This window comes from Mustelus asterias, chromosome 6, assembly GCF_964213995.1.
Source record: "Mustelus asterias chromosome 6, sMusAst1.hap1.1, whole genome shotgun sequence".
NCBI classification, from domain to species: domain Eukaryota; kingdom Metazoa; phylum Chordata; class Chondrichthyes; order Carcharhiniformes; family Triakidae; genus Mustelus; species Mustelus asterias.
The window spans coordinates 17,217,237-17,233,531 of record NC_135806.1 but is presented as its reverse complement, the minus strand read 5'-3'; the positions used below and the strand labels follow the sequence as shown (position 1 = coordinate 17,233,531).

Genomic DNA, 16,295 nt, shown 5'->3' with positions numbered 1-16,295 from the left:
GTAGAACCCACGAGTGTGTGCATCAGAAGATAGGGCTTCTGGACCTCACTCTAGCTGCCACTCCATCCCACGGAGGAGCCCACAGGCTCCCGAGCACCCAAAGGGAAGAGGATCAGCAGGAGTGTTGTGCAGGAGAACTTGAGGGTGTTCGGCCCATCTGACACCCACCTCCCTTTGAGCAACACACCTCTAGTTCCACACACTGAGGAGGGCAGCACTGTAATACCTGTTTAGCCCGGGTGTAGGCCCGGACCCTCAAGTTCCAGGTCCCCCCAGGGACACCCACCAAGGTCATCCTAGGCAACAGAGTGTGGAAGTCAGCAGGCCATCTCAACTTCAGCTGTGGATCCTGGGGAGACACCTAGACGTAGTGGGAAGGTGAGGAAGATGAAGAAACCACAGGCACAGGTGAACCTAGGCACTAGTAGAAATAAGCCACCATTGTAATATCGTTCTTGTAATAAAAATCACTTTCTTCCCCATAAGGATCCTCCACGATGTTGTGTCATGGAGCCATGCTCTGCAAACCCCCGCGCAAACTCAACGCTTCCTCCCTGTGCAGTGAGAGAATGTTAGCGCCATGTCTCTCCCACCCCCACATACTAATGACAGAGTAAATGATGAGGAATTTATTTGGCTATTCCAGTTCAGTTTCAGGTCAACGGTAACCCCCAGGATGTTGATAGTTGGGAATTCAGGGATGGCAATGCCGTTAACTGAGTAGGCATGATGGTTAGATTCTCTCCTGTTGGAGATGGTAAGTGCCTGGCATTTGTGTGGCGTGAATGTTACTTGCCACTTGTCAGCCCAAGCTATTGCCCAGGTCTTGCTGCATTTGGACATGGACTGCTTCAAATTGGAGGAGTCGCAAATGATACTGAACATTGTGCAATCGTCAGCGAACATCCCTACTTCTGATGGAAGGAAGGTCATTTTTAAAAATTCATTCGTGGGACACGGATGTCGCTGGCTGACCAGCATTTATTGTCCATCTCTGGTTACCAGAGGGCAGCAACCACATTGCTGTGGCTCTGGAGTCACATGTAGGCCAGACTGGGTAAGGACGGCAGGTTTCCTTCCCTAAAGGACATCAGTGTACCAGATGGGTTTTTCCGACAATGGTTTCATGGTCATCAGTAGATTTCTAATTCCAGAATTTTTTTTATTTAATTCAAATTCCACCACTGCCGTGGCAGGATTTGAACCCGGGTCCCCAGAACACTAACTGAGTTTCTGTATTAATAGTTGAGTACCACTAGGCCATTGCCTCCCTATTGATGAAGTAGTTAGTTGTTTGGGCTGAGGACACTCTCCTGAAGAACTCCTCCACTGATGTTCTGGGACTGAGATGAATGACCTCCAAGAAACACAACCATCTTCCTTTGCGCTAGATATGATTCCAACCAGCGGAGAGTTTTCCCCATGATTCCCATTGATGTCACAATCTCCCTAATGCAGCCTTGCTGTCAAGGGCGACCATTCTCACCTCATTTTAAGTGTTCAGTTCTATGTTTGAACCAAGGTTGTAATGAAGTCAGGAATTGAGTGGCCTAGGCAGAACCCAATCTGAGCACCAGTGAGCAGGTTATTGCTAAGCTATTGTCACTTGGTAGCATTGTTGCGGACCTATCCATCACTTTACCGATGATCGAGAAGAGACAGATAGGGCAGTAATTGGCTGAGTTGGATTTGCCCTGTTTTGTGTACAGGACATACCTGGGCAATTTTCCATATTGCTGTGCAGATGCCAGTGTTTTTGCTGTATGGGAATATATTGGCTCAGTGCACAGCAAGTTCTTGAGCACACGTCTTCAGTACTATTGCCAGAGCCAATTACCTTTGCATCCAATGCCTTCAGCCATTGGCTGGAAATTGGCTTCTGTGAACACCCACCCTGTTTTAAAAAATTTATTACTGTCACAAGTAGGCTTACATTAACATTGCAACGAAGTTACTGTGAAAATCTCCTAGTCACTGACATTCTGACAGAGCATCTTACCCTGGTCCATCTCCTGCCCTATCCCTGTAACGCCACACATTTATCCCACTAATCCCCCTAACCTACACATCTTTGGACACTAAGGGGCAATCTGGCTTGGCCAATCCACCCAACCAGCACATCTTTGGACCTGTGGGAGGAAACCGGAGGAAACCCATGCAGGCACGGGGAGAACGTGCAGACTCTGGAATTGAACCCTGGCCCCTGGCGCTGAGGCAGCAGTGCCACCCATACTGGCAATTCTGGCTGAAGATTGTAGCCAGTGGACTTTAACAAAGAGGTTGTGCTGGAATCTTTGAATGGCATCTAGATAAGTCGCCGGGTCCAGATGGGATGTACCCCAGGTTACTGTGGGAGGCGAGGGAAGAGATTGCAGAGCCTCTGGCGATGATCTTTGCGTCGTCGATGGAGATGGGAGAGATGCCGGAGGATTGGAGGATTGCGGATGTGGTTCCTATTTTCAAGAAGGGAATAGGGGTAGCCCAGGAAATTACCGACCGGTGAGTCTAACCTCAGTGGTTGGTAAGCTGATGGAGAAGATCCTGAGGGACAAGATTTATGAGCATTTGGAGAGGTTTAGTATGCTCAAGAATACTCAGCATGGCTTTGTCAAAGGCAGATCGTGCCTTACGAGCCTGCTGGAGTTCTTCAAAAATGTGACTAAACACATTGACGAAGGGAAAGCGGTAGATGTGGTTTATATGGATTTTAGCAAGGCGTTCAATAAGGTCCCCCATGCAAGGCTTCTAGAAAAAGTGAGAGGGCATGGGATCCAAGGGGCTGCTGCCCTGAGGATCCAGAACTGGCTTGCCCAAAGGAGGCAGAGAGTGTGTATAGATGGGTCTTTTTCTAATTGGAGGTCCGTCACCAATGGTGTGCCCCAAGGATCTGTTCTGGGACCCTTGCTGTTTGTCATTTTCATAAATGACCTGGATGAGGAAGTGGAGGGATGGGTTGGTAAGTTTGCCGACGACACGAAGGTTGGTGGGGTCGTGGATAGTCTGGAGGGATGTCAGAAGTTACAGAGGGACATAGATAGGATGCAAGACTGGGCGGACAAGTGGCAGATGGACTTCAAACCAGATAAATGCGTAGTGGTCCATTTTGGTAGGTCAAATGGGATGAAGGAGTACAATATAAAGGGAAAGACTCTTAGTACGGTAGAGGATCAGAAGGACCTTGGGGTCTGGGTCCACAGGACTCTAAAATCGGCCCCGCAGGTGGAGGAGGTGGTTAAGAAGGCATATGGTGTGCTGGCCTTTATCAATCGAGGGATTGAGTTTAGGAGTCCGGGGTTAATGATGCAGCTATATAAGACCCTCGTCAGACCCCACTTGGAGTACTGTGCTCAGTTCTGGTCGCCTCATTACAGGAAGGATGTGGAAAAGATTGAAAGGGTGCAGAGGAGATTTACAAGGATGTTGCCTAGATTGAGTGGCATGCCTTATGAGGGTAGGCTGAGGGAGCTCGGTCTTTTCTCCTTGGAGAGACGTAGGATGAGAGGAGACCTAATAGAGGTATATAAGATGTTGAGAGGCATAGATTGGGTGGACTCTGAGAGGCTTTTTCCCAGGGTGGAAATGGCTGCTACGAGAGGACACAGGTTTAAGGTGCTGGGGGGTAGGTACAGGGGAAATGTTAGAGGGAAGTTTTTCACACAGAGGGTGGTGGGCGAGTGGAATCGGCTGCCGTCAGTGGTGGTGGAGGCAAACTCAATAGGGTCTTTTGAGAGACTCCTGGATGAGTACATAGGACTTAATAGGATGGAGGGTTATAGCTAGGCCTAAAAGGTAGGGATATGTTCGGCGCAACTTGTGGGGCCGAAGTGCCTGTTTGTGCTGTAGTTTTCTATGTTTCTAAATGATTCAGCCTTATCTTTTGCACTGATGAGCTGGGCTCTCCCAGCATTGAGATGGGAATTGTCACCATCATTTATGGCTGGATGTGGCAGGACTGCAGAGCTTAGATCTGATGGCTATGGAATTGCTTAGCTCTGTCTATCACTTGCTGCTTGTGGTGTTTGGCACGCAAGTAGTCCTGTGCTTTAGCTTTACCAGGTTGACACCTCATCTCTAGGTAAATATAAATGCACACTGAAAAGAAATGGAGGTTTCCAAAACAATCTTTTATAGTTTTTCTCTTAAAAAGATAGTTACACAATCATACAAAACAGGTATATAAATACAATAAACCAAACAGAAAGTTTACATTTCACAGTTGCAAATAATTTAGCTTAAATGTTACTTAACTTTATCGAAGCAGAAAACTCAAACTAAACTGCATCGTTTTACTGTAAACAATTATTAAATCACACAAGAACACCGGAGGAAGGTCTAATCCATATGTGTCAGGTAGCTGAGATAAGAAATAAAAACACTTCAAACTCATTTTAGGCAAAACAGTAACTACCCGATTTAAAAATAAATAGTTTGGCAAAAAAAATGTGCCTACGTATGACTTTACAATTTATACTGTCAAACAATATCTATTTAGATATTTCAGTGCATGGAACTGGGCCACTTTCCTTTGCTACTCTTACTAAATGTACTTCTACCAGAATACCAAAGTTTAGCTCACTGTTTTGAACCTCATCATTGTTGAAATTCAAACAATGATCTCAGAGCAGAAGCAGTCCCTTGTTTTAAACCATTGCCTTGTGTCTTCTGCTGAAGTTTCTCCCTGAGTTGAGTGAGTGGTTCCGAACTGCCATTCTAATTTTGGATGATTCGCACTGCACAAATCCTATTTTGCACCTCAAGTTGTTTCCGTTGAATTTTTATCTTGGTTTATAAGCAAACATCCAGATTCTGTACAGTGGTAGCTGTTGAAAGAGCAGTAATTGCGATCTTCCAACTTTGGAATTGAACGGGGGTATATATTTGTGATATTCATTAAAGGGGTGGAAAAAATCCCCAAAAATGTATGGCACCAGTGAGGGGGCAGCATGGTGGCACACTGCTGCCTCACAGCGCCAGGGAGCAGGTTCGATTTCCCACTTGGGTCACTGTCTGTGTGGAGCCTGCACCTTCTCCCCCGTGTCTGTGTGTTTCCTCTGGGTGCTCCGGTTTCCTCCCACATGTCCGAATGACGTGCTGGTTAGGTGCACTGGCTATGCTAAATTATCCCTCAGTGTTCCTGTACAGGCGCCAGAGTGTGGCCACTAGGGGATTTTCACAGTAATTTCATTGCAGTGTTAATGTAAGCCGACTTATGACACTAATAAATAAACTAAAAAACAAGTTTCCCTGTGGCCCTGATTGAGATCCGAATGCTGGAGGTTGTATGGCCGGGAACGGTCACACAAAACCTTGGAAGGGAAAAAAAGAGTAGCAAAAAAAAATAAAATATGGAGGTAGATACAAGAATCACATTGAGAGCTAAATTCGAGCTTCAGAGGTTTAGAAGATGGGAATGCCAAATCCAAGAATTCAGAACAAGGTTCTCCTGCTCCACTTCTTCTCCCTAATGTGGTTCAACAATGTGCAATGTTTAAAAAAAATCCTCAATACTGACTAACGTACCAGTTCCAAATGACATGAGTGCTGTCATGTGGCAGAGATATTCCTTCAATTATGAAGTGGATCACATGCAGAATAAATCCAATGCTACAACTGTGGCTTCAACCAGGACTGAACAAGAAATTCCCCTTCCATAAAAGCCTATAAAAACTTTCCCAGCTGACTAGTTTCAGTAATCTTTGGCTGCTTATATCGGTGGCATTTTTCCAATGGGGATTTTTTCCACCCCCCCCCCCCCCCCCACTCCCCTCCCCCCCTTTTTGTGGAACAGTCTCATGTCCAGAATGCAAAAGTTGAATGCAAGAATGTTGCAGAAGTTTCCCTTTGTCATTTACTGGCAGGCAAAGCTGTGGTTCTTTAGAAAGAAGCAGCTGCTGGGAATCACTCCACTTCATCGTAAAACTGAGAATCTGGATTCAATTCCAGAGGACGGATTTCAGTGAATCAATTCAGTCGGCATGCCACCGGACTCGGAGTATTTTCACACATTTGCGACTGAAGTCTAGCTGGGACAACGCGCTTGACGAACAGAATGCTGGATAATTAAGCGGCTGTTGCTTCAGCTTTAAAGTCTCATTCATTGTTCATTAACAAAACTTTTGTGCGGCAATGGGCAGTCAGCTAGTCTTGTAGAAGAGCACACAATTCTCAGATTCCAGGTTTGAGGGTTGAAAGTAATCTTTCCGATTCTGAGTGCAGGCTTCATATCAGCAGGCTGGTTTCAGATGCTTTTTTCTTGTCTGATTACAAGAAGAAAACATACACATGGTAAGAACAGCTATTCAATCCACGTAAACTTGAGCAAGATTTTACAGTAATATTAAAATTATATTCCTCATTTTAATATCCTGGGACTCCAAATAATCAAGATGAGCTCTCTTATACTCTCAGTGGCTCACCTCATTTCTTGCATTAAGTTACAGGACATTTCTAGTCTGCCTTTTATCAGTCATTAATAAGGTTGCAGTTACTTATGTTAGAAATGTAACTGGAATATCAAAAATGATAATACAATGAGTTCAGTCAGTGCACATGCAAATCCCTCTGCTCTACTTCCAAGAGAGCTATTTTTTTGGTGTCAATTGAGAGATGGGAAAGCCATTTGGCTGTCATTTTTCCACTAGGTTACTCAGCCCTTAGAGTAGAATAATAGCCCACCTACCTTTTTGCTTCAACAAAGCTGCCACTCTAAAACTTTTTCTGCCTATTTTAGTCCCAGAATGTTTAAGGAAGTTCACATTCCGTCTCTGCAGATGCAATCATGGGATCCATGACAACTGCAAGGGCAGAAACAACACAATGTAAAGCCATGAAATGGACCTCATTCACATGGAGGGAGTGATTGGCAGGAGGAGTGTGGGAGTAAAATCCAATGTTCACAAGTGACATAAAATAATCGGCCGCCTCCTACAGTCTTTGCCCAATGTTCCTTTCTATTGAGAAGTCAATAATGGATGTGCATGAGCCAGCTGGACGACCACCACCATTGAGGTTGAATTTTGCCACCACAGTGCCTGGACCACAGGAACTAACAAATAGTCAAGGGGAGTTGAAAAGCTTATTTCGTTCCCCTCGTTATGCAGATTCCTGGTGGGATCGGATACTTCTGGTGCCATCTCCAGTAGCGGTTTCTCACACTTGAGTGCACACTGACAAAATTTCAACTGGCTATTTAACTGCGCAAGGCATTGCAGAAAAGCACTGTCCTTGCCCAATATTCCCACACCTGTACTTTCCTGAAAAAAGCAATCAGGAGCAGGAATCCTGACTGGTTCCCCGACCTTGTTTTCACACCAGGCACTGAGGGCAAGGAAAATTAGTCAAGCTCTGCCTTGGCTGAGGCCGGCCTGGCCTGAGTTCAGTGATCTGGGATCTGTGTTTAGGAAATACCATTTTTTAAAAAAAAATGCACACTTTCCTGTACTGACAAAAATTAGGATAGAAACATTTTATCTTACTGGAAGGGTTTGTTTTTTCTGTTCAGCTGCCTGAAAATTGATTTCACAGGTTTGCTGACTTTTTTTTCTTACAAATGGAAGTTTCTCAAAGGGATTTGCTTCCCAAACGGGAGTAGAAAATTTCACTGAGCAGCACTGAGATTAGACATGTATATTTTTGACCATTTTTTCCCCACCCCATGTTGTTTGGTTGATGGACAAAAAGAGAACCTGGATACAAATATTTAAATAGCTGACAGATTGACAATATTGGCACATAAATAAAAGTTCAAAAAGACAGGTTAGTGGTTTATCATAGAATCATACCGTGCAGCAGGTCATTCGGCCCATTGAGTCGGCACTGACAACAATCCCACCCAGGCCCTATTCCCATAACCCCATACATTCACCCTGCTAATCCCCCTGACACTAAGGGACAATTTAGCATGGCCAATCCACCTAACCTACATATCTTTGGACTGTGGGAGGAAACTGGAGCACCTAGAGGAAACCCACGCAGACACGGGGAGAATGTGCAAACTCCACACAGGCAGTGACCCAAGCCGGCAATTGAACCCGGGTTCCTGGCGCTGTGAGGCAGCAGTGCTAACCACTGTGCCACCACGACCCACTGTTTATAACCCTCGACTCCATGACTACTCCCTTGCATTTCAGAAAGTGATGCATCCATCACGTACAGCAGTGTTTTACCTCGATGATTCTGTCTTGACCTGCGCACGAAGGACACGATTATAATGACTCCAAGTAGAACGGTCACAGGAATAGCGATGGCTACAATGAGGTAACTTCTCTTTGTTAAGAGCAACTCGTCAATTTTTTTATCCGTCTCTTCCATTTCTAAAAAGTGAGGCAGCAGCAATCAAAACATGTACAGATCAGGCTAGTTTACAAGCCAACATGATATATTACTGTGGATAGCTATAATGAGCAGAAACGAACAGATACACCCACCCAGACACGCAACTAAAATTGTGTGCTTTAGTCTTATCTATATTCTAGGAAATAGCGTATGGTCGTACCAAATGCCTCAGGACATTTTGCTACATTGAAGGTGCTATATTGAAACCCTACAGTGCAGAAGGAGGCCATTCAGCTCATTGAGTCTGCACTGACAACAATCCCACCCAGGCCCTATCCCTGTAACCCCACATGTTTACCCCGCTAACCTACGCATCCCGGGACTCATAGGGGCAACTTAGCATGGCCAATCCCCCTAACCTGCACATCTTTGGACCGTGGGAGGAAACCGCAGCACCCGGAGGAAACCCACAGAGACACGGGGAGAGTGTGCAAACCCCACACAGACAGTGACCCAAGGAATCGAACTCAGGTTCCTGGAGCTGTGAAGCAGCAGTGCTAACCACTGTGCCACCCTGCCACCCCACTTACACTGTTGTTGTTCTAAGATATCTACTTAAAGCAACGTGGCTAATGTTTACGTAACTCTTTCTTTTATTTGTTGCTTCACTCTCAACATCTACCTTTCTGACAAGTCTGCTGAGATCCAAAACTCATCAGCTGGGAGATGAAGGCTCTCAACCAGCATTCTGCTCTTGATGTGACAAACTACAGAGCATACTATTGAGATGAAAGCAAAATTACTATGCTCGCTGGAATCGGAAAAAAGAAATGAAAATCTCAGTATGTGTGGGGAGTGAACAGAGCAAACATTTCAAGTCTGGATGACTCTTTGTCAGAGCGAAGTATTGTTGAGTGCATCACTGAGCTGTGCACCACACTGCCCACATCTTCATGGCAATGTTATGATCAGATTTGTTTGCAACAGGTTAATCTTTTCACCATTGCAGATGCAAGTCTTATGCCTTAGTAAAGAGGCCAATATTCATACTGACCACCCAGCAAAAGCTGCAGTGCTGGAGTCAACATAGATCAAAATAACTTGTAGCCAAACCACTGTGTTGAAGATTTTCCAAAGGGCAGTCAGTTTCTTTTAACAAGAAGTGAAGTAATGGGAAGAAGTATGCTACTGTCTATTGTCCTTACGCAGACAAACAGTTTTCAAACAAAATTGACTTACCTTCATTTTGTAAAATAGCTGAGGTATTCATGTTAAGTTCTTTAATCCAGAACATACACAAATAAGCATCGCTCGTCTCTTCCTTTATTCTAAGCACGCTTCGGATGTTGTACAATCCATCGGTGCTAGTGAAGTGGGTGGTATTTGCTGTTTCGTTGATGTCAGATCCATTTGCGTAATACCAAACCACCTCAGCTAAAGGATACCCCACAGACTGGCAGACAAACTCTGTCTCCTTCATTTCCTTCGTTTTAATGGTCTCTATTTCACCGTAGGAAGCTGTAAAATACAAAGTCAGAGTGTGATTTAACCTGGCTGTGTTTCTAAGCCCTCTGAAGTTCTGCAGTTGCTGTTTACCTTTTGCAGTGAGATTTAACTGTGTAGCTTTTGATTTACTATCACATGTATTGGGACACAGTGAAAAGTATTGTTTCTTGCGCGTTATACAGACGACGCATACTGTTCACAGAGTACATAGGGGAGAAGGAAAGGAAAGGGTGCAGAATATAATGTTACAGTCATAGCTAGAGTGTAGAGAAAGATCAACATAATAAAAGGTAAGTCCATTGAAAGGTCTAGTGGCAGCAGGGAAGAAGCGATTCTTGGGTCGGTTGGTATGTGATCTCAGACTTATGCATCTTTTTCCCAATGGCAGAGAGAATGTCCAAGCAACCAAGCTGTGATGCTTTCTATCCTTATAAGGGTTTCTATTTAAACAGTACAGAACTTGCTTCATCATCACTATTTTCTTACTTTTTCACTTTAAGCTTTTGCCTATTATCCACTAATTCTCCCTGGATTGGAATCCTATTCTTGAACTTCCACAACTGAATGCTAGGACACATATTGTACAAGGTGGTGTTCATCCTATCCTCTGTGGAAGCTTCTGTCTCTGTCCTGTGCCTCCATGTTTCATGGTGTGGGAACTTATAGATGCAACATCACATCTTGGACATCACATACTCGAGAGCAATGTACATCTAATTTGAACTAATCAATTAGCTGCTGGCTAAGAAGACATGGCCCACCTGTGACTTCCAGTGCAGTCTCTTTATAATCCACTCCATTGAGATCAATAACACAGCGGTAGGTCCCTGCATCAGAGACTCGGACTTGGTTGATCTCCAACACCGCACGTCCACTGCGAAGTTCATCGAGCAACATGAAAACTCGTTCACTGTATTCCTGAGGCAGGTCCTGAAGAATTGGTTCCCCGTTAAACAGTTTGTAGACTAACTGGGAACTTCCATCGTTCAGCATGTGATGCCAGTACACCTTTATCTGCTTTGTGTTGAAGTTGGATTCAACTGGAAATCTACATTCCATGGTAATATTATTCCCATAGGATGCACTGTAGGATGATCTGGGAGCAGTGACCATAAAGATAGCTGAAATGACAGAACATGGTGTTACTCATTGATTTTTAGATGTGGATAATTAGGGCTGAATTTCTGTGGTTGTTCTCATAACAACAGTCAAACCCTGGAAAACATCATTAACACTGGATACACAATGTTTTCCAAGGTTTCTGTAGTGGATGATCAGGAGAAAACCCATGGAAATTCACCCCATTAAGCTAATGACTCATATTTGGCCTGAGAATGGTGACTGGAATCATAGAATCCCTACAGTGCAGATGGAGGCCACCTCAGCCCATCAAGAGTGCACAGACTCTCGGACAGAGCATCTTACCCTGACCCACCTCCTGCCCTATCCCCGTAACCCCACATTTCTTCTAAATTGCAGCATCTCTTCGAACAATTGTCTCCCTAGCCTGAAATTTCTCCCCGTGTCCAATGTGATAACTAAGCATGGAGGAGGGAGTCACAAACAAGCACACTAGACATTTTTACTTCCCTTCCTTTGTTAGTTTTTCCTCAGCTTAGACAGTTGATTGTCAGTAGCCTCCGAGGCTGTGGATTGTGTAGGAGTTCTATTCTCATCTGACCTATGCACATCCAGCAAGGGTCACTCGACAAGTCATCAGGAGATGGAGCACTGCCCAATTTACCCTTCACTAACTCAAGAGTGCTGTAGTCAATTGTGTGCCCATACATTGTCTAAAAATCGGCTAATTCTGCACTCAGTGCAGATCAAACCTAGACCTTTACAATCTGTTTGGCTCGGGAGTCAGCATTACATTCTCTAAGGCTGGGAGATCTGGTCTCTGTTGCTTACTGAGGCCTATATGAAAGGATTCAATCCCAAGTAGCTGGAAATCTGAATCAGCTATCTACTAGAGCTTCAACAACAAAGCACTTTAGCAGGTTCTAATGCTTCATTAATGCCCACAACATGCATTTATGTTTTGCACTGATTTATTGCTGATATAGTAAAATGATCATCTTGATATCATACCTGTCACCGAGGGTAGGTGAACTCCCAGTATAAGTACTAACGATATGATCTTCATCTTTCTGAAGTTATCTGAAACATAAACATGCATTTTTCAGTTAAATTATTTTTCCCTCCCTATCCCCATGTATTCACCATGGCTAATCCATCTAATCTGCGCATCTTCAGTCTGTGGGAGGAAACCTGTGGAAGTGCACACAGACACAGGGAGAAGGTTACAAGTCCACACAAAAAGACATCCAAAGCTGGAATTGAACTTGGGTCCCTGGTGCTGTGTTAACCATTGTGCCACTGTGCTGCTGTTATCAACTCCACTTAATTGAACAATTAATCAAATCCTTTAGAATCACCTATTTTTGGCCAATCTGTGGTCGCTGGACTAAATCTTACACATGCCCATTGAAAGATTCTGTTGAGTAAACTGTGTTTAAATCACAACACTACCATGTTTTGCACTAATCAGTTGCTTACTGGTAAACACAGTAGAAAAGCGAGCAGAATTGTTATCTTATCCGTCTTGAGCCAATGCCATGTGTTGTTTTGAGTAAATGGGAACAACTTCCACGGAAGCCAGTGCACCTTAAAGGAAGTGTGCTCAACTAGGAACTGATTGCCTCAGTAAGATTTGTAAATGCAGAAAAAAAAACTAGGTCAGACTGGAATTTTAATTTGGAAACTATGAGATTCTAGTTGTATGGTTCCCTTTTCATGTTTGAGTTTACACAAATTTCAATTAAAACGTGGAAGTTTTTTTTGGCTTGAGTTTAATGGGAATTGTAACACGTACAAAAGGACATTTGAAAGATGTTACCCGGTGTAGAAAATTGCCATTAATGTTCTCCTCTCCAAGCCATATACCGAGCTGATGTGACAATGCAATTCCACAACTCATGTAAAGTTTGTTAAATTTTCCAATGTAATGTCTATTATTCTATGTACTATTATTATCCTATATAAACACAATCTTATCAAAAGACCCCAGATCCATTGGGTCCCAGTAAAATTCTGGAAGACACCTCAAAAGTATAACACCTGGTGCTTCAATGCCCCAAACAAATAATAACAATGATCTTATCCTGCAAATCCAAAGATGTGCAGGTTAGGTGTGTTGGCCATGCTAAATTGCTCCTTAGTGTCCCAAAATGTGTTGGATGGAATGGTTAAGGGAAATGTGTGAGGTTAAGGGGAAAGGGCCTGGGTAAGACATTCTGTCAGAGAGTCAGTACAGATTCGATGCGTCTCTTCTGAGCCCCTCCAGAGGGAACAGCCTTCAAATGAGTTGTCCAGCTTTTTAATTTCAGCTCCTGTTCATTAATAATTTAAGCCAGCAGGAACACAGTCTCAGATCTAAACATCCAAATCAGTTGAACTATATCATTTGATGGTACTTATCAAATCAGATAACAGGATATCCTAATCCATTTAATGTTAAGTGTCAGGATCTGGACATTTAACTGTACCTATAGCAGTAGGTGTATTCTCAACTCCTGTCTTATGCCAAGTAGCAACTAGTCTTGTTCTGATTTATAACAATTTAATTTCTAAAACACAATAATTTCAGCCAACATATACAGCGGGGTGTGACCTGCGATATTCAGGTTGATGGAATGATATATCCTAAATTCTAGTGCAGTGATCCTGTGTAATTTATGCAACCCAAGACATGCACTCTCAGATTACAAAAGATGCTGCTTCCTGACAAGGAATCTGCTACATATATCCAAAGAAAATGAGCTATAAATAAGCCATTAATACAATAAATATTTAAGTTTATTGTTGAGGTGGAAAAGGATGGCAAGATTCTACTTAAACATTTCAGAAAAACAGACCTGTGCTTCAGATTCATTCGGCATTATCATGGCACGGTGGCACAGTGGTTAGCACTGCTACCTTACAGTGCCAGGGCCCCGGGTTTGATTCCCGGCTTGGGTCACTGTCTGTGTGGAGTCTGCACGTTGTCCCTGTGTCTGCGTGGGTTTCCTCTGGGTGTTCTGGTTTCCTCCCATAGTCCAAAGATGTGCGGGTTAGGTGGATTGGCCATGTTAAATTGCCCCTTAGTGTCAGGGGGACTAGCTAGGATAAATGCATGGGGTTATAGGGATAGGGCCTGGGTGGGATTGTGGTCAGTACAGACTCGATGGGCCAAATGGCTTCCTTCTGCACTGTAGGATTCTATGATACTGGCCTATGAAAAGACTGTTTAAATGTAGAACCATTCTGAGATTAAAAAGGGCAATATCTAATCAAGTTTAACTGTCATACATGAGAAGTGTCAAATTACAAGCATTTAGGCACCTACACTGCAAGAATCAAAACCTTTTCTTGTACTCTGATCTCCATTATTTGAAAATTTAGAACTTCGGTTTGATATTGAAAGTAAAGGTGAGGGTTAAGAAACCTTAATCTTATGTTATGTAAACCAATGTAATAACTAATGGAGCACGACTCTAGATTTAACTAAAAAATAAATTTATAATTTGCTAGTTATATTACTACAAGCAGAATAAAAAGGCAAATTGTTTCTTTAAATAAAATACCAACAATGGACAATAATTCTGTTTAAGGTTTGTCAACATGTTTCTCAGCAAAGAGCAATGCTATCAGACACAAGAATCAGTCAGACAAAAGCATCCAATAACAAAACTAACAAATTAATAAGCCTGTGAAGTCAATACTCATGTCCCTAACTAGCAAACATGTAAGGATACACAGAACCATGCAATTAAGTATCAGCAAGCAACTTCAGAAACTGGTGCTCATTTGGGGAGCCAGGTGCAGACATGTTGGGCCGAATGGCCTCCTTCTGCACTGTAACAATCTTGTGTGCAGAAAACTTGTCAGCAAGAATATGAATGGGGGAGTCAGTTGAGAGATTGGACCAGGACAACAAACCCGTCTAAGTGAGAGTGGCCCAGCAAAGAGATAGTAATGTTTGTGAGCCTCTTGGCTCTGATGCTCACCTGAGCTGCCCCTCCCAGTGGTACAGTAAGAAGTCTCACAACACTAGGTTAAAGTCCAACAGGTTTATTTGGAATCAGGAGCTTTCAGAGTGCTACTCCTTCATCAGATGAGTGGACCACTCGCCTGATGAAGGAGCAGTGCTCCGAAAGCTCGTGATTCCAAATAAACCTGTTGGACTTTAACCTGGTGTTGTGAGACTTCTTACTGTGCCCACCCCAGTCCAACGCCGGCATCTCCATATCATGGCCCCCCTAATGGTGATCACCAACAGCACCAAACCCCCCCACCACCTTGTGGCTGGGATGGGACGTAGCAATAAATCCCCAGCCACCGTCCTGATAAATTATGTAACAATACGGTGGTAGCAAAAAGCAATAAATAGTTCCTGCAAACCCAACAACATCAACTCCAGTACACATTCTGTTGACAAACTGGATAGCCACAGCAACACAGAGACCATCCAAATGATCGTTTCATTGAAAATCACAAATGTGTTTTTTTGTTCCAGCAACCACTTCAGACGAATCCCACTCTCTTTGCTTTGCTCCCTTTAACTGCGTCCTCAATATTTCCCAGCCGAAAGCGAAGAAAAGGCAACATTGCCCAAGTCAATGTCAAGGGCAAGCAGCAGGTTGAGAATAAGCTGCGTGTCTTACCTGATTCTCGGCTTTGTTATTCAGCAAGTGAGCTGTTGTATCAATGATATGCAATGTACTGCTTGCAGCTCTATGTATATATACACAGCTCGACTTCAAATTTCCCTATGTGTCATCAGCTTTCGCTCACGTGCTTTGCATAAGAACGGTGGTAATTCCTGTAACGTCGCACTGAAAGTCCCAGTCTCCCAGCTAGCACGGAGTGGAAAAACTATGTTCGCTCCCCTCCAGCTATCGATCAATTCGGGAAATATCCGCTGCTCCTTTCTCTTATCCAATAAATTGCTGATTAACACTTATTCAAAGTGGAAATCTAGAAATATCGAAGGATCCCACGTTGGGATTTCTATCCTGATCTCTGCCGTTGCTTCCAGTTACAACCCTTCACTTTCTTTATGATGTGAAGGCTATCTGGAAGTGGCTGATTTCTCGGCAGTGCAAGGGGGTGAGGTCACCCCTGCCTTTAGCAAGTGGATGACTGTCCTATCCGTCACTCTCCAGTTTACGCATTTGTCGAATCCCCCTCTTCAAATCCCACAGCCAGGATTTAATTACTGGAACATCTCACCGCCTCTGAATGACAAGACTCGACAACAATCCCACCCAAGCCCTATCCCCTCAACCCCACATACTTACCGTACTAATCCCCCTGACATCCCCCTAACACCCAGGAACAATTTAGCATGGCCAATCCGCACATCTTTGGACCATGGGAGGAAACCGGACCACCTGGAGGAAACCCACGTCGACATGGGGAGAATGTGCAAACTCCGCACCGACAGTCACCCAAGCCGGGAATCGAACCCGGGT

At 43.9% G+C, this 16,295-nt stretch overlaps 1 protein-coding gene across 2 annotated transcripts; it reads right to left on the bottom strand.

Moving 5' to 3' along the window:
- Positions 1-4,104: 4,104 nt before the first annotated feature.
- On the bottom strand, positions 4,105-15,599 carry LOC144494774 (programmed cell death 1 ligand 2-like). Of its 2 annotated transcripts, XM_078214090.1 has the most exons (7): positions 15,486-15,599; positions 11,872-11,940; positions 10,542-10,901; positions 9,514-9,792; positions 8,166-8,312; positions 6,680-6,794; positions 4,105-6,257 (listed from the first exon to the last, which is right to left on the bottom strand). In XM_078214090.1, the coding sequence occupies exons 2-6, from the start codon at positions 11,924-11,926 to the stop codon at positions 6,742-6,744; spliced, it is 894 nt and encodes a 297-aa protein (XP_078070216.1). In that variant the 5' UTR covers positions 11,927-11,940; positions 15,486-15,599; the 3' UTR covers positions 4,105-6,257; positions 6,680-6,741. The 2 variants fall into 2 exon arrangements, with proteins under 2 accessions (XP_078070216.1, XP_078070217.1); XM_078214091.1 differs by lacking the exon at positions 6,680-6,794 and having other exon boundaries at positions 4,106-6,257.
- Positions 15,600-16,295: the final 696 nt, after the last annotated feature.

What these genes read in the sequence shown, in the direction of transcription:
- LOC144494774 (XM_078214090.1), bottom strand. Translation starts at nt 11,926, where the DNA reads ATGAAGATCATATCGTTAGTACTTATACTGGGAGTTCACCTACCCTCG. An exon ending in GACTGCACTGGAAGTCACAG is followed by an intron (nt 9,793 to 10,541) that starts GTGGGCCATGTC and finishes TGTATTTTACAG; the next exon opens with CTTCCTACGGTGAAATAGAG. An exon ending in AGCTATTTTACAAAATGAAG is followed by an intron (nt 8,313 to 9,513) that starts GTAAGTCAATTT and finishes CTCACTTTTTAG; the next exon opens with AAATGGAAGAGACGGATAAA.